The sequence below is a fragment of the Cucurbitaria berberidis genome, assembly GCF_010015615.1.
Source record: "Cucurbitaria berberidis CBS 394.84 unplaced genomic scaffold K460scaffold_8, whole genome shotgun sequence".
Classification (NCBI taxonomy): Eukaryota; Fungi; Ascomycota; class Dothideomycetes; order Pleosporales; family Cucurbitariaceae; genus Cucurbitaria; species Cucurbitaria berberidis.
The window spans coordinates 1-21,573 of record NW_024468942.1 but is presented as its reverse complement, the minus strand read 5'-3'; the positions used below and the strand labels follow the sequence as shown (position 1 = coordinate 21,573).

Sequence of the window (21,573 nt, the reverse complement as noted above, 5' to 3'; positions counted from 1 at the left end):
TTATAGCTATGCTTAGTATTAGCTAAGTACTATTTATAATTAATTTTAATAGTATATTTAAAAGTAAAAGTATTATAATATTTTTTTAAAAATTGCATAATTTATATATTAGAAATTTTTTATTTTAATACTTTAAAAGCAATTTTTTTTATTATAGCTTTTATAAGTGCAAGCTTACATTTAAATAAACTTTATATATATTATATAAATTTTAATTTTTATTATAAATTAAAATATATTTGTTATTAAGCTTTTTTTATATTTAATTATATTTTTTTTTAGTATTAGCGCGCTAAAGTAATTTAGTTAATACTAAATATTTTTGCAGCTGTATAGTATAAAAATTATTTTTTAAAATTTTATAAATTAATTACTACAATTATATTTAAAATTAAATTATTAATAGTAAATATATTGCAGTTTAAAGATAACGTGTTAAATCTATTTTAATATTAGGGTGGTTTATTGGCTGAAACGGTTCATCGGCTGATCCACCTTAGTATGTATGTAAGCGGAAGCGCTAGTCCCAAAAGCCCTCAGACATGGCCTTGGGAGAGCAACCCAAACTCTAACTTAGATATCACTATCATTAAGATGGGCTGGATACTCTCGAAGTCTCGAAGGACAGTAATGTAGAAATACCGTTCAGTATACACCCTAGATACAAGCGGAGAGTATAAGCATGCCTCGCGACAATTTCCGAGCCTAGTTTCAGATGCGGTTTCGCACTGAGGCATCCCAAACGTCAGTCTGAACTTGATACTGTTTGCACAATGTAGTGCCTCTTCTCGAGGATCTACAGATGGTGGGGGCTATAAAGAAGCAATAGCAACTTGCGCATGTCCATTATTGCTACGTGAAGTAGCTCGCACACCACGCCAACGCCAACGCAAGTATCGTTGCGGAGGTTCTGAATCCACCGCACCGATTGTGAGAATCATCTCTTCTCGGGTTGCTTCGCTAAATACCCTAAGAGTGTGTGATCCCCCATTAGTGCGTTTTACCTGTCGCCGCCATCCTTCCCCCTTCTCCGATCTGCCCTCGCGCCGCTGTAAGTCGACCCATATGAAAGTGGCTTTGCAAGACCTATAAAGTCTGTCATCCACATCGTAGTCATTAGGATGTGCACTCATACCATTGTCGTTAAAAACGATTCCCTTCCCATCGCTTGTTCCATGTTTCTGCCATCAATACATACACTCTATACAATCGTCAGGTAGCTTCATTTCTCACTACTTTCAACATGAAGATTATCACTACTCTACTCCGTATATCCATCGCTTCTGCAAGCGTCATCACGCGGCAAAACACCGCTCTCAGGAAGGGCACCCAATCCATCGTTCTGAAGGAAACAAACGGCGTTCCTGGAAATGAATGTATTACCTTCCGGAATAATGGTACACACACCTGATGAGTTTACTGTAAAGTTTGTTTACTAAGTAGTAATAGGCGAGATAGTAGACGCAGCTTGCGTAAACGCAGCTGCAGACCGACAATTGAATCCCTCCACGATCTCTGGCGCCAACGTCCTCAATGTGCAGCGCAGTTTTTCAAACGGCTTTCGGCCAGACCTCGTGAGCAAACTTCACTCTATAGCATATTTCAGATACCTGCTAACCCAATTACTCCATCAGGTGAGCACAGATGCATGCGTAGGTTTCAACGGGACCACGTTCCTTGCACAGGATTGCTCTGACCCTAACTTGGACCCGGTCAGTTTTGCAAATGGACAATTGGTCAGTGCTAGTGGTGCATGCCAGAGTGGACATGATGAGAAGGCGCAAATTACGGTTGATCCGCAAGGGCAGAATTGTGTGGAGCTTACGAGCACGAGAGTGGAGACTACGCCACCAGAGTAGAGAGAGGAATGATAAAATGGAAGCTGGCACGGGGGGCTATGAAGTGATCTACATCCATTTATGGCCGCTAGAACATGAGCAACAATAGCCTTATTGCTCGTCTGGAGAGTATTGCCCTGAAAGGGTCAAGCAAGAGTTGTCTTTCCTTGCTCTACACGAGGAAGGGTGCTCAACGTCCAGCCAGCGTCTCCTAATCGAGGATGCTGCATTCTGAATCAACTCTCATTGTAGGGCCGCAACACGCCTTAAAAATCCAGCTCGTCTGGTCTGGTCTCATATCCCAAAGTCTACACCCTTGTCACCTCATCCATATGCGATGAATTTGGGTCCTAGCAACGTGCATATCCAGCAATACCTCTATAAATGCTGTGGCTGGAATCTGTTGTGTTACTGTAGCAGAGTCAGAGGTAGCAGTTATCCTTGTCTGCCTTTATGTTTGTCGCACGACGATTGTGCACTCAATGTCGGCGGTTCGGACGTCCGATCAATTCGTAGTCTCATCACGTGCATGCGCGTTTTCTAAGCACGCCCAGAATTGTGACCTAGACGCCACCCTGCCCACACTTCACTGCCTACCTTGACCTGTTAAGAGACGCTACAGATGTTCAGGAACCCTCGCGAGAATCGCACACTGCCCGACTCGTCGCGACTGACGCCATCGACCGGTCGCGCTCCTTCGCCACTGAACTCCTCGTCTCGAATCGCAGACATGGCGGCCAAATCCGCGACGAACAAGACTACGCCAAAGCCTAGTACCAATAAACCTCTGCTGAGGAAGAAGCCGACGCAAACGACCCTTGTAATGTCGGAATGGTGCAAGAAGTCGCCCACGAGTAGTGTCAAGAAGCCGAAGCCGAACCCACAAGGGACACCGAATGGCAATATCATGGCCTTCTTCAAGAAAGCCGAGGACATCAATAACCGCATCTTCCTACAGGAGAGAGGCTCAAACCCGACGGTTGTGCTCGATACGGAGGAAGGACATGTGGGCTGGAGCGACGAGACGAGCGTTGGCGAAGCACGCTACAACGAGAATGGTGGCAGTATCAAAAAGAGGAAGGCCAGCCAAGACGCGACAGTGCCAGTGCCAGCCTGTTCTCCGCCTCCGCCAGAGGGCGTGGAAAGCCATGATTTGGATGCTCTAACAATTCATGTTTCCCGGCAGGCACCCAAGCTACGAAAGAAGTCTGGCCCTTTCGTGGACGACTCGGAGTCCGAAGACGAAGAAGAAGCGTTATTGCCCTTTCTTACGCAGGGTACCGCTAAGCAAGGGTCGAATGAACAACCATCAGGTACTAAAGCAACCAAGGACCCAACCCCTGCGGGTAAGCCCGAGCCTTCCACCCCTACTATACTTCCGCTGCTGAAGGTCGAGTCCACCTCCCAGTTTTCTGGAGAGAAATCTGATGACGAATTTGAAGGTGTAGACGATGATGATCTACTTGAAGGCGAAGAGTACGACGAAAGGCGGTGGATGAGGGAACAACGGCGACTGGAAATGGAAGAAGCGGGCATTAAGGGCGACCCGGATGACTTCGATGCTCCACCTATTTTCCCTGAAGACGAGACTAGCAATGCCAATCAGCAGATGGAAGAACAAGGAGAACCACCTTCGTGCCCGATATGTAGCAATAATCTCCTCGGCTTGTCGGAACAGGACGTGTTGGTGCACGTCAATGCTTGCTTGGACGGCAACCCCTTACCATTTCCTACGGTAAAGACAGGGAAAGATATCACTCTGATCCCTACTAGCAATGCGAAAGCCTTCAAGCCCCCAGCGAAACCTGCAAAACCTGGTCAAGCGCATCCGTTCGTGCTCGGAAAATTAAGCCGTGAACCGACGTCTGCCTTTTCAAAGCTTATGGCAGGCCACGCTGAAGATGCTGCTTGGGCATCCGCAGCAGCTGAAAACAATGCATCTCGAGGAAAACCTGCTTATCAGCGCACTTGTCCATTCTACAAGATCATGCCTGGATTCTTCATCGCCGTGGATGCCTTCCGATATGGAGCTGTTAAGGGCCAAAAAGCCTATTTCCTCAGCCACTTCCACAGCGATCACTACATTGGTCTAACTGCATCATGGTCACATGGCCCAATCTATTGCAGCAAGGTCACTGCAAATCTGGTACGACAACAGCTCCGTGTCGACCCAAAATGGGTAGTTGATCTTGACTTCGAGAAGAAAACTGTCATCCCAGGAACCGAAGGAGTTTTTGTAACGATGATATCGGCGAACCATTGCCCCGGCAGCTCCTTGTTCTTGTTTGAGAAGGAGGCGGGAAATGATAGGAATTCAAAGCCGCAAAGAGTTCTACATTGTGGAGACTTTCGTGCTTGTCAAGCTCAGATCGAACATCCGCTCCTCAGGCCCGAGGTGTTAGATGCCGTGAGCGGTAATAACAGACAGCAAAAGCTTGACATTTGCTATCTAGACACTACCTACCTTAATCCGAAGTATGCATTCCCACCACAGCAGCAAGTCATCCAGGCTTGCGCAGACATGTGCGTTAGCCTCAATAAGATACGCGCAGATGATTCGGATGGGTGGGAACAGATGAAGCGCGACCGCGCCGGCCAAGGCATGGTGAAGTTCATTCGTAAAAACTCCAATACAGACGACCCAGTAGAACCCAAGAGTCACGAAAGAGGCCGCCTCCTCGTCATCGTAGGAACCTACAGCATCGGCAAAGAGCGCATATGCGTCGGCATCGCCAAAGCTCTGAAAAGCAAGATTTACGCACCGCCTAACAAGCAGCGCATTTGCAAAGCTCTCGAAGACCCAGAACTTGACGCACTATTGACTACCGACCCTCGCGGTGCACAAGTACACATGACACCCCTCTTCGAGATTCGCGCTGAAACCTTAGACGAGTACCGACGCGATTACGCCGACACATTTTCCCGCGCCGTGGGCTTCCGCCCGTCAGGGTGGAATTACCGCCCACCCAGTAGCCGTTTTACCGAATCGCCCGCCGTGCAAAGCGTCTTACACTCCCAAAACTGGAAGAGTACCTTTTCAATGAAAGACCTAACCCCGCAACGTGGAAGTACCAATCGAGCAAGCTGCTTTGGAGTGCCATACAGCGAGCACAGCAGCTTTCGGGAACTAACCATGTTCTGTTGCGCGTTGCGGATTGACAAGATTATACCCACAGTTAATGTTGGGAGTGCGAAGAGCAGAGAGAAGATGAAGGCGTGGTGTGAGAGGTGGGCTGTTGATAAGAAAAAGAATGGCTTGTTCCAGCTGGGTGAAGATGGATGGTAGCTACCGAGCGTAATCGATGTGGTAGCTTAAATCTACAGATCCATCATACGATGCCTTCCGCTCCCGGCCCCGGCCCCATCTTCATCGATACTCTTGATTCACTCATATTGCGTGGCATATACTCATCATCTCGGGTCTATGGGTGCGTCCTAAATGCATTCAGCATCTCCTGTGACGCATACATGCAGATCTGTAGACATATTAACATTCCATGACTTCTTGATATGGTCCTTCCTTCCATTGTCGTTGATCAGATCTCCGTGACAGTAGGTTTACCATGGGAATCTAATCAACTCCTCTCGTCGACTCGCACGAATACCACAATTACAGCTACATAAGCTGTCGCTACTACTATCTCCGAGAGCCTGTTGATCGTCGCCACTATTATGGCTGATATACACACAACAAAGCCAATGAAGATCTTCAATGGAAGAGATGGGCCAGTTGGGGTATCAATAGACATTTTTACCCGGCCTAAAATCGCAACCATCTGCTTTGGTTGAGCGTAGTGGAAGCTATATTCGCTAGATATGCAGAGAGATCGTCGTAGCTAAGATGTTCTCGGGATATGTAGCCAAGTTCACGATGGGGAACGCCCGAAACTACCTCGGAGTTAGGCCCCTCATCACTGTGTGCATGTAGTTTCGAACGCTTTGCTCAGCAACTTGACCGTCCTCCAGCGCTATTTTCCGTCTGCCTTGAAGACAATCACCTCGAATTCAGGTAAAAGCTAGATCCGTAAATGAGAGAAATAACTTGGCTATGGAAGTGAGCAAACAAAGTATGAGAATTGCATGATAGGAGACCAAGGTTTCTGTATGCAAGCAGCGCATATTTCATAGATCAAGTCGCTATAACTTTCCGACTTGTCTGCGTCGCAATGATGCATGTAGGCAGTTGTGCCGATACAAGGCGAACCCATCGCTCTTGTTCTAGTTCGCTTCGTATTGGCTGTCTATCTTATTCGAGACGTAAGCTCATGCGGGTTTCATATACATGCAATTATCGTCATCTTCATCTAATCGTCAACAATGCGCGGTCTCACCTGCAACTGCTTCACAACTTCCCTCTCCTACTTTCAACAGCCTCCCTAAGCCGCTTAATCACCTCTCCAGGATCAGCGGCACCAAAGACAGCACTACCGGCAACGATAACATTAGCACCTGCATCAGCGGCCTGATCGATGGTCTTTTCGCTTAAGCCGCCGTCGACCTCGATATGAAGCTCAGGATACCTCTGGCGAAGCGCCGTAACTTTGGGGAGTTCGGATGCCATGAAGGACTGGCCACCGAAGCCAGGCTCTACAGTCATAACCAAGACCATCTGAGATAGTTAGCATGAAATTATCTGCTCATTTGATCCACGCAGATCTTGGTCGTCGGAGGCTATCGATCCTGCGGGAGGTGCCGGGGCGCGAGCGGGTAGCTGCCGGGTAGTCCGACTTCGACAGACACACGAGCGAATGAATAGCCAATGAATGAGGTAGTATGTGGGCCATGTGTGGTAGACTTCTCGAAAAAGGGCACAGAGGTTCGAAGTGACGGGCGAATGCATTGCGTGAGTTCGCCTGCCTAAGCGCCGCCACAGCGAACCGCCCGGCCAGGGTCAGCCGTACCAGCCTTGCAAACATGGACTAGTTCAGACGTCTCTGATGCCACCATATAGCGGCTACAGTTCTTTGGCGATATCGAATGTGATGGTGACAAGCGTGGTAATATTGGGAGAATAGCACTCACATCAGGGACCTCCTGCTTGACAGAGTTGGCCAGTATGTCCCACAGCACATGGACGGGTGTGCTGGGCTTTATCGCGATGCCAGCTTGCATGCCTTCGTTGTGTATGAAGCGTATCAACTCTTTAGGTGAGGTCTTCCGATCCGAAGTTGCACTCGGAGAGTCGGCAGCTGTGGAGGAGATGGCAGCTTCGTAGTGGAAGCAGTACAGATCGCAGCCCGCCTTCTTGAAGTCGCGAACCCATCTCTTCGGCTCTGCAATCATCATGTGGCAGTCAAACGTTCCCTTGCCATGTGTAGTACTTGGGCGGTCGACGTGCGGGCGGATCTTGGTGACGACTGGGGCGCCGAAGGTCATGTTGGGCACGAAATGGCCGTCCATGATGTCGACCTGGACGCGTCAGTCCTGTGCAGCCTCCAAAGGAACCGAGGTTCGCATACATGAAGCCAGTCGGCACCCTGGTCTATTGTGTCTGAGCAAGCCTTGCCCAGCACTCCAAAGTCAGCCGACAGAATTGACGGTGCGATGATTGCAGGCGGCGACATGGCGAGGGGCGATGCTGGGGGTGTGAGAAGGGTAGATGACGTAGGGGCGCCAATCACAGAAGAAAAAGATGATGGTGGAGATTGCTTTTGAGTGTGACGGAGCTTCACGATGACTTTTTTGGTGTTGACAGCGAGACGCCTTGCGCCTGCCCCGCCATGCCCCGCGCCCATGCTTGGCAACGCTGCCCCTTCCTCGATGCGCCTTGGCTCATTCCTGATCGGGACTCTTCCATTCACTCCTCATCTGTCGTCTCTGGCGTCTCTGGCCACTGCATCGTCGTTGCACGGATGCAGGCTCATTCCAAGGTCAGAGATGCCGCGGGGCCTCACCTGGGCAGCGTTTCCCGCCTAGTCGCTATGGGGAGGGGCTCACGTGCTCGCGTCGCTCGAGATAGCTGTGGCTGCGTCTCAAAAGGCCCGTCTCGCATGGCATGGGATGGCTCAGCAACAAGCAGCCACGCACAGCCTGGCAATAATATAGCCAAACTATACAGACGTACCTTTGCTCTGGAAACAATGCCTTTTGGCGAGGCGTTATTGGGCGAGTATGCTGTACAATGCTGTTCTGCATTACTATTAGCTAGACACGCAGTACGCGAGGGCTGGAAATAGAATCTGGGACCTAGGCCGGCGCTTATACAGAGAACACCCAACCACGCCGCGCAGCGCAACGCCTTGCTAACCGAAATCCCATCAGCGCCTGGTAGAAACGTTGCTCTCCATGTACTCAGCTGGCCAACCACGGCGGCGGAAAGGCGGTCGCTCTGTCGTGGCCGGCCTTGAGCCGCTCCCACCTCTCCACCTGCACTCGGCCCCTTCTGCGAGTGGACGAACAGCTGGCGATGCAGCTCGGGCGAATGTCACAGTAGCACTAGCCCATAGTGAGTCGACCAGATGGCGTCTACGCGTGATATATCCTCTCGCCGTTGCGCTCGCGTCCGCTTTCTGCTCTCCATTCACTTCTGTTTCCTTCCGAGTCCCTTTTTTCTCCCCTTGAGTCTTCGTTGATCGAAGCGCTTCCATTTTTACTAGTAAGCTGTTGACCAGCGCCGTTCAGGGTCATCACCCAAATTTAATATCGCTCCTGTTCGATCCCCTGCCAAACCCCCCAGTCTATCTCGGCTTTCCAAAGTACTTTTAGTAATAATAGCACAAGGCGGTGCTCACATCAGCCCAATATACCATCATGCCAGAGATACTTCAACCTGCAGTATACGATCCTGCATGCCTTGGCACCATGGTCGACTCTCAATATGCAATGTCTCCGCTGGACCAGAGACATGCAGTTAATGTCGTTGACGACGACTCCACCATTCCCACCTACTACTTTGCGCCCAGGTACTCACCCATCTCGACCTATCTACCCAGTGCCGTGTCACCTTCCAGTGTCGACGACTTTCCCACCCCCAAGGCACGATTGTTCGATATGACGCCGCAGATGTCGCCGCGCTACCCAACCCATTCAGCTTCATATCCACAACCAAATCGCGCGAGTCGAGCAGATAGCGACTTCGACTCGCTGTACGACATCACCGACGATGAAGCAGAAGTGCCTCTCCATGCATCTGCATCTGTCAAGAAAATTGCCAGCCAGCCAAAGCGAAGACGCTATCCATCAATCGTAATTCCCTCGCCATCCGCTTGGCCAACAATTGAGAAATTTAAGAGTGCAACCTCGGCGATGCCAGTTACTCCGTCCCACCTACTAACTCCGTCCCGTCGCGTTCTGGATATGATCGACTCGCACAATCTACAGGTACCAGCACACTCAGCTGCTCCTTCCCTGGACGGCAGCCTGACTTCAGAAGAGATGGATAAGCTTAGCTGCCCAGCTACCCCAGTCAACCAGCGGAGACGCGGTTCCTTCTCCAGCGTCGACTCATGGGGGCCTGTACAGCTTGATATGCAAGCAATGGAGACGCTTCAGCACCTTGGTAACTCGCCATCGACGGAGCAGTACGGGCAACAGGTATCTCAGTCGATCGAGATGAGAGGCGAGATGCAGGAGGTATCTCGACCAACCTTAGGGTTGAGCATCCCTTCGACACTTCTTGGAGACGAATCCTCTGGCAGCACCCCCGTATCTGCACTCTCAGTCCCATCTCCAGGTGGTTTCTTCTCTTCGCTTCAGTCAGATGTCCGCCACACCTGGAGCATCCCTAAGCGAGAAGAATCCATTCCAAACACTTCCACCGCTGAGAACTTCTACAACCTTCCGTGGGAGAGCCGAAGGAACACTGCCCCAGAACCCCTGCCAGCTCTTCCCCAGCGCGTTTCAACCCTAGCAGGTTCGACTCTTGATGGCTACGAGGAGCCTTTGGCAACACCACGACCAGTCATCGTCAGCCCCACCGATGAAAATGTAGAGATCAAGGAGATCAACCCAAGCAAGACCATCTTCCAGTATAATGAGAACTACAATGCTGAGCTCCAGAAGTTGTCTTCTGTTAATCTCGAGATGACTGGACGTTGGCTAGAGGAGCAGGACGAGCTACAGTCTGCTCTGCGTGAGATGTCGGACATGAGCTCCCCCACCCTCTCCAGCGAAGCCCACAGCCGCGGGGACTCAATCGACAGGCCCGCGCTCAAGAAGTCTGTCACATTCGCCGAGGAGCCCGCAAAGTCCCCAGTTGACGAGTCGGCACCGGAGCTAGTCCTGACCTACGTTCAAGGTCTCGAATATCTCCGCTCCAGGTCCCAAACTAAGGACACATTCATCCACCGCCAGACTCGCGCCGAGGCCATGCACGTCCAGCGCCGCTGCAATCCCCTGGCTCACCGCGATCAGCTCCTCGGCAAGTTCGAACTTAGCCAGCCAGATCGCCCAGCGCCCCCACGACCCGTTTCGGAGTTCTTCGTCAACGACCCGACTGTTCTGAAGGAGAGGATTGCACGCGCGCAGATGGAGCGTCAAGCACTTGACCAGATGCTACCCATCCACTGGGTGTTACAGGCACAGAAGCAACTCAATGGTGGCAAGCTGCTAAGCAAGCCCGCTGCGCGATGCATTACCCGCGCTAGCGCTCCACGCATTCTTGACGTCGGGGGTGTCCCGACCAGTGACTGGGCGTGGGACGTTGCGTACGACTATCCATATGCTACAGTAACTACAGTCTACACCGCAGGCAACAACATGTCTGGTAGTGTGACCGGCCCAGACAATCATAAGCATCTCAGGGTGCCCAATCTGTGGACTCTACCCTTTCCCTCTGGTCACTTTGATGTCATCTCGGCCCGAACACTCTACGAGCTTCTGAAGACCAGCAAGCCCCTTGGTCGCCCGTCTGATGAATACGATCTTTGCCTGAAGGAGTGCTACCGCTGCTTGAAGGCTGGTGGTATCCTCGACTTCTCCTTGATGGACGCGGACGTGATTCACGCCGGTCGCAACGCGCAAAAGATGGGCGTCGAGTTCGGCTTCAACCTCAAGACTCGTGGCTACGATGCGCAGCCCACGAAGACGTTCCTCCCGCGCGTCTCCAAAGCCGGCTTCCAGGACGTTCAGCGAGCTTGGATGGTACTCCCCATGGGCAAGACTGCCGCAAACTGGCGCGAGGAACTCAATGTAGGCGCTCAGCCACAACAACAGGAGAAGAGGATCACTGAGGATGGAGAGGTGGAGCTTGAGGATGCACCGGTGTTTGGCACTACGATTGATGCAGCTATGCTGACTGGTATCGTTGGAAGCTGGGCATGGGAGAGGTGGCTGTTGAGGTTGCAGATGGAGATGGGCAAAGATGAGAAGAGGTTGTTGGAGGGTGTCGTGCAGGTGCTCGAGGAGGGCGCGCAAGGATTCGCTGGGTGGAGGACGCTAACAGGCTGGGCGAGGAAGTAATGAGGTGATGCTGGGACGTGGTGTTATAAGACACAGGGTTGGAAAGGCGTAGCAGGCACTAACTTGACAATGTTGTCGGATTTGGATCTGATCACACATAGCAAAAGATTTATCCTGTTCATGAATCAATGATAGCATCACCCATATACTCGCATATTATCTTCGAAATGCCTGCTTTGTTATCCACATCATATAAGCGTAGCTCTGATACGAACAAGACATGTGAAGGGCTGCCCACGTGAAGCTCGGCAGATCAGCGGCAAGGGCTAACCCCACATGGCCCGAGCTCAACCTTGAAAGCTGGTGTTGTCGGTCACTGACATACTTAGGTAGGATCACGCCCAATCCGCATTAAAACATTCCAGACTGCTCTTGCTGCTGCTTACCGTTGCTCAATTGCACGTGCTGTCTCTCTGCATCGACATAGCCGGCGACCATGCTCTTCTTCAGGTCCGTATTTTCATGCTCCATGCGCCAACAATCTATGCCGATTTGCTCATGATGGTGTGTCAGTTTCTTCAAAACGCTCGTCGAGCACGAAATTACCGTCGAGCTCAAGAACGAGGTACAGATCCGCGGGACGCTTAAGAGCGTGGATCAGTACTTGAACATCAAGCTGGATAACGCCGAAGCTGTCGACGAGATGCGGTGGCCACATCTTGTACGTCTCACCTATAGCTGTGTACACACAGTCGACATCAGAGTCAAGCAAGGCTAATCAACGGATTGCAGTGCTCGACAAAAGACATGTTTATCCGAGGCTCCGTTGTCCGCTACGTACATCTTCCCTCCGGTGCCGTTGATACTGCGTTGCTCGAGGACGCAACAAGGAGAGAGGCAGAGGCTGCGAAAAATAAGGCAAAGTGAAGCAGTTGATCACAAGAAGACGTGTAGTCACTGTATCGTTGCGGGCACCGTGGGATGAAGCGCCAGGTGATACGAAGAAAGCGGCGCACATGCGACCAGTCGCCACCCAGGGTAGTTCGCAACAGCGAGAGGGCCGCATGGGAATCGCGTAGAAAGAGAAGTGGACAAACCAAGGGCTAATTGCGCTCTTGAATTCCCACTTGATAACTTGCGGATTATACCCCCGGGAACAACAGATTCATGTCATTTCATGGTCTCAAATCCTATCTGAATATATTCTAGTTTTTGTCTCATAGACTTTTTGTCGGTGCAGCCACTCCAATCTACTAATCGCCTTTTTATGAGAGTAATCTACGCTTTCCTTCCTTTCAGCTGTGGCTGCCCCCCTACCCTCCACATCACTAGCAATTAGTAGAATTCCGGTAAATTGCGTCATTCGTACATAAGCTTCGTCCGCTCCAAATCACCTCTCTTTAGCCAATTAGTGAATGACTCAACACAAAGTCCTAGGCGTCACGGGAACCACAATTATAAGCTTACGAACTATTTCACATGGAATTACAGGTGTACCTAGCTATGATGTACACGCTTGCCAATCAAGCATAGTTTAGAGTTACTATTAGACAGCGTCGAGAGGGTTCAAGTTACAACTAGGCGGTCCACAGGCTAGGTAGCATAAAGGTTAATAGGACTGTATGGTCACTCGCCGTACGATGAGGCATCTACACGCAGAACAGGATCATTTGCGGGCGGAAGTCTCTCGTACTATATAACCAAAAACTTCCCCTTAGAGAAGTAACTGGTGTCACGAATCTTTCTGTGGCGGCCCCGTTACTAATATGAATTCTCTTCATCCACGACAGTAGACATAAGAGACAGGTTTACTCGAATTTCGTGCGTTGTTGCTGGCTAAAGTGCATTTGGGTATTGAACACATACGCCAAGACTGCAGGGGCAATCATGCAATACCCAGGAACGGAAGCACTACGATGTTCCTAAAAAGGACTCAAGCCATTGACCATCCCCGTCAAGTGTTGGTCCAACGCCAATCTCGTCGCCCACCAAACACCGAGGCTCATGCTCACGGCTAAACATGATCTTTATCGAAACGGCTGCTTGATCTACGAGAGGCTTGGCCCTGATGTATTTTGCCAGAGGAGGCTACAATTGGAGCGATATAACCAATCGACGACAGGGGAGCCCAGACGCGCCGCGTGCGGTATATTGACCGGAGGCGAGCGGTAGCCATAGGGTTACAAGGACCTGCAGTAGTTTACCGGCACCGTTCCAGGTTCTCAACGGTCGAGCGTGGTTGTGGGGGCGAGGCGACAAATATTGGACGTCCCAGTTTTGAAAATCGATACTTGGCATAGCTGGGATAATGCTGGCCATGCCGGAGAAGTCGACTATAGGAGGACGCGATTTGCGTGTTCTATTGTTGGCAGCAAGATGACGAACGTTATTCGCACGTGGCAAGCATCTTTCTCAGCACACCCATCAAGGTGCCATTTTCCAAGGCGGCGGCGACCCTTTCCTTGTCTCCAAGCTGCTTGTTCACCTGCGCGTCTGTGCTGTGTGTGCCCTTTTTAATGCGCACGTCGACGCGAAAGCGAGGAGGCAGTGCCTGCTCGAGCCGCACGCGTACCCCGAGGCCAATGACTGTGGCCAGGGAGCAGTGGGTAATGGTTGGCGTGATCTCTACGACCACGGTGCTAATGGAGGAAAGCGGAGAGGTCGGCGGCAGGATGTGGATGTCTGGCAGGTTGACGACGGACAGGGAGCCGAGGGACAAAGGGTGCTCGGGGTCGCAGATGGTGGAAATGAGGTCTGTCATGCGCGTGGTCAGCTGCCGTCGTGGACGAAACAAGGAGGTGGACGAGCGTACCGTAGATTTCCTGCTCGTCTATGTCCTCTCGGGCGTCGTCATCAGAGTCAGTTGGTGAAACCGGGTCGTCAAAGGCATCGCTCAGATAGTTGTAGCGCGGTATCAGGTCATTGAAGAGGCCTGTCCCGCCATCATCACGCCGCCTGCCCGTCGACTCACGGCGGCGCGAGGGCAGATCGGAGGGGTTCAGGATAGTCGGGTTGGCGTTGTCCTTGTCGATATCCATGGTGAGGGTGAGGGTGAGGGTGATCAGTGGGTGGTACTGGTGATGCGAGGAGGCGTCTGCTGCGTGTGGTTGGCGCGAGGGAAGGCTTACCCCCCCTGCAGAGCTGCAAAGAGAGCGCCAAGCCGCCACCGCCGTCGCCCAACAACGCCCTCGATGCAGTCCCAGTCCCAAGTCGTCGTCCAAGCAGGCCGTTTGGAAGGATTCGGCCTATTATTACTATATTACCAATTGCTATGCTAATAATCAGGCGTTTGCAGGGGCCCTTGGTGTGGGGTTCGACGCTCACACTCCTCGAGGTGGTAGCCGTGCCCTGCTAGTGTCGTCCTTCCCACATGATGCACTTGCAATTGAGCCCTGCAAGTCATTCGGTCATCATGTACAGAACCGTGCTCCTCTCCTCCTCCTGCTCCTCCTCTGCGTGTTGCCAGGCGGGCCATCTCAACGGACCGACGCGGGCTGTTATCCCTGTGGCATGTGGCAAGATTACGCCCCCCCCTCCTCTATGGATAGGTGACCCCGACATAGTTTAGCACAGATGATGCAGAAACCATGTTCGGGCGTTGCCAAGTCGTCTCCCGTATGCACTCTTGCGGAATGGTACGACGACTGACAGCTGCTGGCGCCGCTGTAGATGCATCGAAGCCCACCCGTGTCTTCCATGACATTCGTGGAGCCGAGCCTAGCATGTTATTTTGTAACTCTGCCCGCTGCACCTTCAGGAACACGGCAAGGGCTCGGAAACCTGGTGCCAGCCAGGTGGTTGGCCACAGGGCAACGCTTCCGTCATGCTCATCCTACGGGAGCAGCCGATCAGATAGACATGTGACCCTCACACTTGACGGTACGGTACGATACGGTACCGATGCGATACGATGCGATAAGATAGGCGTGCTTAGGGAGCAAAGTAGTGGGGTGGGGAAAGGGGGTCAATTATTATATGGCTTGATTGGCTATTCTCGCCATGTGACACTTGATCAAGGCCGTCGCCCATCCTGCGATGCCGAGGTCACTCTCACGCACTACGACATACACGACCGTGTCTGCTCGCCGTTTTGGCAGCACAGCAATGAAAGCTACGGACCCAGGAAGTCGGGACTAAACCTTATCCCAGTCTCTGCTGGTCATGTAGCGCCCCGGGCACGCAAACGCAATAATTAGCACTCGTGTTCGGTTCATGCATGCAACGTCATGCCTAGGTACCCTTCTGTAGATAGGGCCCGCGCACACACTCAGGTAATATTGCTATTATACTTTGGATTTTCATTAGTACCTCATGCGTCCCTGGTTGCAGGGCTACGCCGCTCTCCAAATGCGATACAAGGACTCACGGCGCTAGCTGGTTGATGCAGCACCTGCCGTCGAGCTACCAAGATTGAATTCGCCGAGGTGTCGTGTGGCCACACAGACTTGGACTTCAGCCATTGATGCCCGACCCGGCCAAAAGCTTTGTCCGTCTGATGTCGAATCTGCGACCATGGAGATGTTTCCGACCAGTCGTCACGACACCAGTTGCGGGCCGTCTCTGGTGCCTATTATAGTTGTTGTGCTGACCATGCATGGCCTGTGGTTTTCAAAAAACTCGAACCCGGCACCACCGTTCGTCATCGAGGCTAGCATCTAGCATCTGAGGGAGGGGGGGGGGGGCACATTCTAGAATTCTAGAAGATGCCCCACGTCGTTTGAGCGGGCTCTGTATAGAGAGAGAGAGAGAGAGACTATGGAAGGGTTGGAAATGCATGTGCGCAGGTTCCAAGGAGGCGCTTTGGAAACAAGGACAGCCTTGATAGCTACCTACACGACTCGGCAGCGCGCACGCGCAGGGTTTGTAACGACATCCAGCCCTATCAGAGACAGGGCTCTGCATTGCGCATGTAGGACATGTCCAACGGGCGGTAACGTGTTCCTTTGCCAGGCCGCAGGGAACGCTCCCGCCACTTGACCAGGTCGTTTTGCCGCGTTGCGTAGCCTGTCCGCTCTGTGTGTCCCATGTACGAACTGTGTACGATGACGAGAGTGCTTTGCTGCTCAGCTAGCTGTCAGACTTCCCGCCGCTATTCTGCGATGCGCACTACGGTTTGAACTACGGTTTGAACTACGATTAGGACCACAGATGCGACCGACGATTCAAGATTCCGCGACCAGAGACGACTAACTAGTTGCGGCGCAGCCACCAGCAGCAGCAGCGCGACGGACAAGACACACACACACACACACACACACCCCACAGCACGGCAGTTCCCATCGCCGCCGCCTGCATCTTGGAAGGAAGCGCTTGTGAGCTTGTGTGCCTGTGTGCTTTTAGTGTACGAGGCGCTATTTGTGCGGTGCGGCTCCTGCTTCCTGCAAGTTGCCCCGTCTGCCCGGCAGCATCTTCTACCTCGCCCGCCTACTGACCATCCATACCACCCCCCCGCCCTCCCCCCCTTCATCCACAGCACAGCGAGCTACAGCTTCTTATTATACGATACCCAAGGCTCTACGAGACCCATACCCCGACGCCCCCCCAGTTAGCTAGTGCACGCGTGAGCCACGCTGCGCGCCCGCTGCAGTGCGTCGTCGAGGACCCCCCCGGCATGCCAGTCGTCGTCTCCACCTACCCTCCTTCACCCTCCCTATGCGCCCTGATCTGCCGTATAACCTACCATTGCTCGCCCGGCGCTGCGGACATTTCACTCCCGCTGGAGGGCTGCACATGAGCAGCATCCTTTCGTTTTCAGCCCACTTCAGCACAACTTGGCCTTTTTTCCGTCCGTCAGCGGTTTGCGGATTCTAGACCGCTGTCGCGACAAGCTTCGATTGGCTGCGCGCACCCACGACGACTGCACTCAACCTCACCCTTCTTAGCGGACGACCCCGCTGTTCGCGACCACCGCACCAGGACCCGCGCTGTCTGCTCCAGACGGCCTGCTTCTTCTTGTTCTTGTTCTTGTTGTTGCTTTGCAGTAGTTGCAGCAGAAATAGTAGTAGTAGGCGTCGTAGTAGCGGTGGTGGTAGATAGACGACGACATGCCCCCAGAGACCACTGGACGGCCACTGCTGCCACAGACGGCCCAGATGCAGAGCTTCACCTTTGCGCCGCCGACGCTGGCGCCGCGCGAGAACCAGCGCAGTGAGTCTGACCACAGCCGCTGTGCGCCTTGGAATGCAGGACTAGAGTCTAACCTACCGTCTAGACTACGTCTTTGTAGACGAGCATAACAGACACAAGCGTCTAAAAGGTGCGCCCTGCCCTTCCTTTGCTGCCCCGAGCCCATCATCCAGTTTGCTAATGCCAGGCAGTCATGAGAGCATGTGAGGGCTGCCGCAGACGCAAGATCAAGTGTGATGCAGCCACGACCAACGCATGGCCTTGCGCCGCCTGCATCCGCCTGAAGCTCAATTGCGTGCCACCCACCGTCAGTTATGACAAGGACTTCAACGGCTCACAGACATTCGAGCTGGAGCCCAAGCCCTTGGACTATGCCCCGGACGCGCCGTCCCATCATGACTACCAGCGTCATCCGTCCATGCCACAGGTCATGACCCACCAGATGACGCCTTCCCTCCCGACTCCCGTCTCTGCCATGTATCAGCCCTCGCCCTACGGTGACCAGCAGCCGCAGGAGGGCATTCACTATCAGTCCATGTCGCAGCCCCAAGCCCCACAGCAGAACATGAGTTACGCCCCGCAACAGGCATACTCACAGGCTGCAGCCCCGCCACCCGCAATGACCATGACCCCTCCAGAATCCGAACCCAATTGGCGTAGCGAGTCCGTGTCGAGTCTTTCAGACGCCTTGGGTGAACTCAAGATTGACCACACGGCAGTTGGTAAGCCCTAGCCGAGTCTCTGCCCCCCGTGTCAAAACCCCATTACTGACTCTGCGCCCAGCACCGTACATCACTAACATGAAAAAGACGTTGGCTGAGACGCCAGCACAGGAGGAATACGAGGTGCAACTGCCGCCGTCCGTCAGTCTGGATCAGACCGTTCGCATCCCTCCCGAGATGATGCCTTCGGAAGAGCAAGCACTGCATTACTTTGAATACTTCTTTGCCAACATTCATCCCTATTGCCCAGTAATCAACAAGGCCTACTTCTACCAACAATGGCAAAATGCGCGCGACTCAATCTCACCACTCATGCTAGAAGCTATTTTCGCCTGCTCGACATTGATGCTAGGCGATCTTGACGAGGGCAACAAGTGGCTAGCTCTTGCGACTAGTCAGTGCCTTGCCGATCTGCTCCATCCACCTACTCTGCTAACATGAATTAGAGCATGAAGAGAGCTTCAAGGACGTGTCACGCCTGAGTACGATGCAAGCCATGGTACTCCTCTTGAAGGCTCGCGAGGCCTCGCCAAAGCGAGGATATTTCTGGCGCTCTTGGATGGCCACTGTCGGTCTTGTTGCCATGGCTAAAGATTTGGAACTACACGAGCATTATGACACTCATCAAATGGGCAGATCGTGCGGATCAACGGCTCATGATTGCGTTGCTAAGACTAGAGTATGGCAAATGTGTTTGATATTCGAGGCTATGATTGGAGGCCCTCAAGGTGAGTTTATCCGCATGGTACGTGTAGCAGCATGGCTCACGTGTTGATTAGGACGTTACGATTTCGGCGTCGAACCCGACACCGTAGATTATGATATGCCGAGGCCGATTGCCGGACAGGACCCTGCCGAATTTCAGATCGCTCGCCAGTTCATCCAGTACACCCGTGTAGCAAAGAACGTCTACCAGACGGCGCTCATATTTGGAAGATTGAGGAAGAAGACCACTGATTGGGCATTAGATCCAGCTTTTGTGGGCCACAACGCGGACTTCTCCCTGTGGTTACGGGAGGTTCCTGAAGACATGCAGATTGTGTATCCACAAAATGGCTCTGCGCCATGGATCCCCTCGCACCAAATCGCCAACATGCACAGCTATCATTTCCTATCCATCGTCATGCACTTTCGACCTCAATTACACGCCGTCTCGGACTCGTATGACGGTATTTGGAAGCAACACATGATTACCTGCTATTCAGCAGCAAAAAGTCTTTGCAAGCTTCAAGAGGCCATTATGAAGACATATGGCATGCCGGGCTTGTTGTGTATGATGAGAGGGATCAGCTTTCACATTTATGCTGTGTTGACTTGCACTATGCTTCACTTGGTACGTAAAACTGGCATTACGCCGCTTCTCAACCTAACACACTCAGGTTGCGATTACCTGTCCGGACCCTGAGATCAATTGCGACGCCAGCGAGTTCTTTGTCCGACACATGCGCATTCTAGAAACATGTGCTCCTTCGTTTCCTATGCCGGAGATGCAACAGCAAGTGAACAGCCTTCGTCAAGCATTCTCTGCCGATATTTCGAAGCCCTTTGAACTGAAGCCAACTTTCCCCTTTGGAAGCCCTCAGGTGGCTCCACAATCCAGTCCTCTAAGCAATCAAGGTTCATACCGGCCTCGCCATACGAGCCATCCTTCGCCATTGGAACAACCAGGTCAGGTCAACTACCATGCACTTCCCATCACCCCACCAATATCGACATCCGACCACGATTCGAAGGCTGACTCTCCCGTAGCTCAGTCTCTGGTCATGATGGCATCTGGTCAACGTGCGCCTCAACCGACATCCGGTATACAAGTGCCAGAGAGCGTGCAATGGAATCCTCAGCGCATTTTCGAGTAAGTGAATGAGTTGATTTGTTTGTGATTTGGCTCAGGCTAACGTGGTGCAGGCAGTGGAATGTTGCCTTTGGTACGCCTCCCCCCAGCGCGTCTTCACAGTCGTCCCCGCCGCTAAGACCCCCTCCTTCAGGCAACAACTCGTACGATATGCGGGCTCCACAGGACACTACACAATCACATTACCAATTGCCAAATGTATCGCCTCAGTCAAGCAACATCCATGGGACTCCAGGCCAACTCCCTTCTTCTTCTTCTTCTACCTATTCTGGAGCCAATCCTTCCTACGTTACGCCCACAATGTGGCAAGAAGTTGTTGCTAGCTCCTTCCCCGACAGTTTGAAACGCAGATGGGATCACGGAAATCCTTCCATGCCAGATCAGTCAATGTACAAACGTGCACGCTAAAACCACGACGATCCTGCGACATCATCAATATCATGTCTACTAGCAGTACGTCACGTCTTGACAGTATCAATCGGAAGGAGCGGAAAGCTGGTTTCGCGCTCGACGATTGATGGCCCACTTGATCATTCAAGCGAATGCTTCAAGCACCCGTCTAAATCCACTCTAGTGGCAGCCAGAAAGCTATTAAGACGGAAATGCCTTTACTTGGGCGACGCCCACATTGCCACCCAGCTTGCAGGTCACCGTTCGTGGGGGAAAAAAGCCTATACCCTATACGATGAGGATATAACGACTACCTGAATGGGTAGGACATGTGCTGCAAGCAGCAGCAGCTCTACACACTAATTGCATGCCGAAGGAGTCTCCAGAGCGTTTCGAATGCTGTATTATGCGACACGGACATTGACTGGAGCATGTAATCTACTTGTTGTACAGTTACAACTTCATGTTATCCTGCTTCGTAAGCAAAAAGTTCTATCGTCTCACATATGTCATGTACTGGGTGTCAACCATCATCGACGCATATTCCAGGAGAGACAAGCGCACAGAAGCGCAACTGTACTATTAATTCGCCTTGCAGTACAGGCAAGGAATGACGGTTACGGAACGCCAGGGATACCATCTGGCATGGGTCTACTGTAATGTTATTTGGCCTAGTATATGGGTCAGTCGTAATTACTACATGTTCCCCTCAACCTTCCTCCTTTATTAGTAACCTTTCGACGTGATCTACAGAGTAGCAGCTACTTCTAACTATAATCCTACCTAGTATTAAATGTTACAGTTCTACCCCTCTATTACATAACTACCCTGCAGTTACGTAATATCTAACTTAATATAATTAAACTTTTTACTAGTGCTTTTAGCGCTTGCTTTACTAAACTATACTAATTTAAATTTAAGATTCGATAACGTATTATACAGGCAAGTTAATTGCCTAGTTAAGTTAGTTATAATACTAAAACTTTACTAAAATTAGTACTATGCATAATAGTATAGCACTATAAAAAACTATAATAGTAAATTATAATAAACTAATTTATTTAAAAATTATTTTTATTTTTTGCTTATATATTTGCGCATTATACTTAATTTTATTATAATATTTATAATACTTTTAAAAAGGCTTACCTACTTTAGTATATACTTATTTTTTTATTTTTTTTATTATTATGCGCCTTAAACTCTTTTAAAATTATTAATTAAAAATTATTTTTTATTATAAAAGTTTTTTTTTTTTATACTTGCTTTTTTTTATATAATTTTTATTATATAGTAGCTTTATTAG

The 21,573-nt window shown here is 51.3% G+C and overlaps 8 protein-coding genes across 8 annotated transcripts; 5 read left to right on the top strand and 3 right to left on the bottom strand.

The window, feature by feature from the left end:
• The first annotated feature begins 1,147 nt into the window (after positions 1 to 1,147).
• On the top strand, positions 1,148 to 2,256 carry K460DRAFT_349345 (uncharacterized protein). The gene is made up of 3 exons (XM_040931422.1): positions 1,148 to 1,397; positions 1,450 to 1,574; positions 1,635 to 2,256. Exons 1-3 carry the CDS (start codon positions 1,244 to 1,246, stop codon positions 1,857 to 1,859), a joined length of 504 nt encoding a protein of 167 aa, XP_040782457.1. The 5' UTR covers positions 1,148 to 1,243; the 3' UTR covers positions 1,860 to 2,256.
• Positions 2,257 to 2,460: 204 nt separating this feature from the next.
• On the top strand, positions 2,461 to 5,124 carry K460DRAFT_411212 (DRMBL-domain-containing protein; the record flags this gene model as incomplete). The annotated part of the gene is made up of 1 exon (XM_040937463.1): positions 2,461 to 5,124. The coding sequence occupies one exon, from the start codon at positions 2,461 to 2,463 to the stop codon at positions 5,122 to 5,124; it is 2,664 nt and encodes an 887-aa protein (XP_040782456.1).
• Positions 5,125 to 6,180: 1,056 nt separating this feature from the next.
• On the bottom strand, positions 6,181 to 7,402 carry K460DRAFT_381401 (ribulose-phosphate 3-epimeras-like protein; the record flags this gene model as incomplete). Its single annotated transcript, XM_040935350.1, has 3 exons — positions 6,181 to 6,447; positions 6,861 to 7,247; positions 7,298 to 7,402. The coding sequence occupies 3 exons, from the start codon at positions 7,400 to 7,402 to the stop codon at positions 6,181 to 6,183; spliced, it is 759 nt and encodes a 252-aa protein (XP_040782455.1).
• Positions 7,403 to 8,140: 738 nt separating this feature from the next.
• On the top strand, positions 8,141 to 11,252 carry K460DRAFT_371841 (uncharacterized protein). Its single transcript, XM_040934437.1, has one exon. The coding sequence runs from the start codon at positions 8,589 to 8,591 to the stop codon at positions 11,235 to 11,237; it is 2,649 nt and encodes an 882-aa protein (XP_040782454.1). The 5' UTR covers positions 8,141 to 8,588; the 3' UTR covers positions 11,238 to 11,252.
• A 321-nt stretch (positions 11,253 to 11,573) lies between these two features.
• Positions 11,574 to 12,541, top strand: K460DRAFT_371840 (U6 snRNA-associated Sm-like protein LSm2). Its single transcript, XM_040934436.1, has 3 exons — positions 11,574 to 11,687; positions 11,751 to 11,898; positions 11,970 to 12,541. Exons 1-3 carry the CDS (start codon positions 11,674 to 11,676, stop codon positions 12,102 to 12,104), a joined length of 297 nt encoding a protein of 98 aa, XP_040782453.1. The 5' UTR covers positions 11,574 to 11,673; the 3' UTR covers positions 12,105 to 12,541.
• Positions 12,542 to 13,563: 1,022 nt separating this feature from the next.
• On the bottom strand, positions 13,564 to 14,215 carry K460DRAFT_411208 (uncharacterized protein; the record flags this gene model as incomplete). Its single annotated transcript, XM_040937462.1, has 2 exons — positions 13,564 to 13,931; positions 13,990 to 14,215. The coding sequence occupies 2 exons, from the start codon at positions 14,213 to 14,215 to the stop codon at positions 13,564 to 13,566; spliced, it is 594 nt and encodes a 197-aa protein (XP_040782452.1).
• A 1,973-nt stretch (positions 14,216 to 16,188) lies between these two features.
• K460DRAFT_212212 (uncharacterized protein) lies at positions 16,189 to 16,814 on the bottom strand. The gene has a single exon (XM_040927269.1). It carries the CDS (start codon positions 16,642 to 16,644, stop codon positions 16,267 to 16,269), a length of 378 nt encoding a protein of 125 aa, XP_040782451.1. The 5' UTR covers positions 16,645 to 16,814; the 3' UTR covers positions 16,189 to 16,266.
• A 455-nt stretch (positions 16,815 to 17,269) lies between these two features.
• Positions 17,270 to 20,285, top strand: K460DRAFT_381398 (uncharacterized protein; the record flags this gene model as incomplete). The annotated part of the gene is made up of 8 exons (XM_040935349.1): positions 17,270 to 17,324; positions 17,389 to 17,433; positions 17,495 to 18,025; positions 18,087 to 18,419; positions 18,472 to 18,753; positions 18,805 to 19,358; positions 19,405 to 19,877; positions 19,931 to 20,285. 8 exons carry the CDS (start codon positions 17,270 to 17,272, stop codon positions 20,283 to 20,285), a joined length of 2,628 nt encoding a protein of 875 aa, XP_040782450.1.
• Between the last annotated feature and the right edge of the window lie 1,288 nt (positions 20,286 to 21,573).

What these genes read in the sequence shown, in the direction of transcription:
- K460DRAFT_349345 (XM_040931422.1), top strand. Translation starts at nt 1,244, where the DNA reads ATGAAGATTATCACTACTCTACTCCGTATATCCATCGCTTCTGCAAGC. An exon ending in TATTACCTTCCGGAATAATG is followed by an intron (nt 1,398 to 1,449) that starts GTACACACACCT and finishes AAGTAGTAATAG; the next exon opens with GCGAGATAGTAGACGCAGCT. An exon ending in ACGGCTTTCGGCCAGACCTC is followed by an intron (nt 1,575 to 1,634) that starts GTGAGCAAACTT and finishes TTACTCCATCAG; the next exon opens with GTGAGCACAGATGCATGCGT.
- K460DRAFT_371841 (XM_040934437.1), top strand. Translation starts at nt 8,589, where the DNA reads ATGCCAGAGATACTTCAACCTGCAGTATACGATCCTGCATGCCTTGGC.
- K460DRAFT_371840 (XM_040934436.1), top strand. An exon ending in AGATGCGGTGGCCACATCTT is followed by an intron (nt 11,899 to 11,969) that starts GTACGTCTCACC and finishes AACGGATTGCAG; the next exon opens with TGCTCGACAAAAGACATGTT.
- K460DRAFT_212212 (XM_040927269.1), bottom strand. Translation starts at nt 16,644, where the DNA reads ATGAAGGGGGGGAGGGCGGGGGGGTGGTATGGATGGTCAGTAGGCGGG.